General features: G+C 66.6%; 1 protein-coding gene across 1 annotated transcript in view; it reads left to right on the forward strand.

Moving 5' to 3' along the window:
* Window positions 1–44, forward strand: part of LOC104131408 (pyruvate dehydrogenase (acetyl-transferring) kinase isozyme 2, mitochondrial-like) — a gene marked incomplete at its 5' end in the record, with an annotated part of 12,553 nt that extends 12,509 nt beyond the window's left edge. The window contains one exon of the mRNA XM_035900129.1: window positions 7–44. Within this exon, the coding sequence (XP_035756022.1) occupies window positions 7–44 (38 nt within the window). The remainder of the gene's footprint in view (window positions 1–6) is intronic.
* Window positions 45–362: the final 318 nt, after the last annotated feature.

Consider the following 362-nt stretch of genomic DNA (forward strand, 5'->3'; position numbering starts at 1 on the left):
CGGCAGCCTCCCGGGCCCTGCAGGATCCCGGGGGGATCCGGTGACCCCGTGGAGGATCTGCTATGAGCCAGCACAGCTCTGGCCCCACCCGCTGGGGGGGCTCCAGCGTCGCTAGCGTGGAATCCAGTGTGATCTGTGGTGGGATCCAGCATGGCCAGCATGGGATCCAGCTCCCAGCAGAGAACCGAGTGCGGCCCTGTGCCTGGCGCAGCTCTGCCAGGAGCCACTGCGGGATCCCGCAGGAGCAGCCTGGGATCCAGCGCCCGAGAAGATCTCGTCTGATCCATTACGGGATGTCAGACCCTGCAGCAGGATCCGCTGCGACCCAAACCCCAGGCAGATCCACTGCAATCCAGTGGGGG

The sequence above is a fragment of the Egretta garzetta genome, unplaced genomic scaffold (assembly GCF_000687185.1).
Source record: "Egretta garzetta isolate BGI_Z169 unplaced genomic scaffold, ASM68718v1 scaffold868, whole genome shotgun sequence".
NCBI classification, from domain to species: domain Eukaryota; kingdom Metazoa; phylum Chordata; class Aves; order Pelecaniformes; family Ardeidae; genus Egretta; species Egretta garzetta.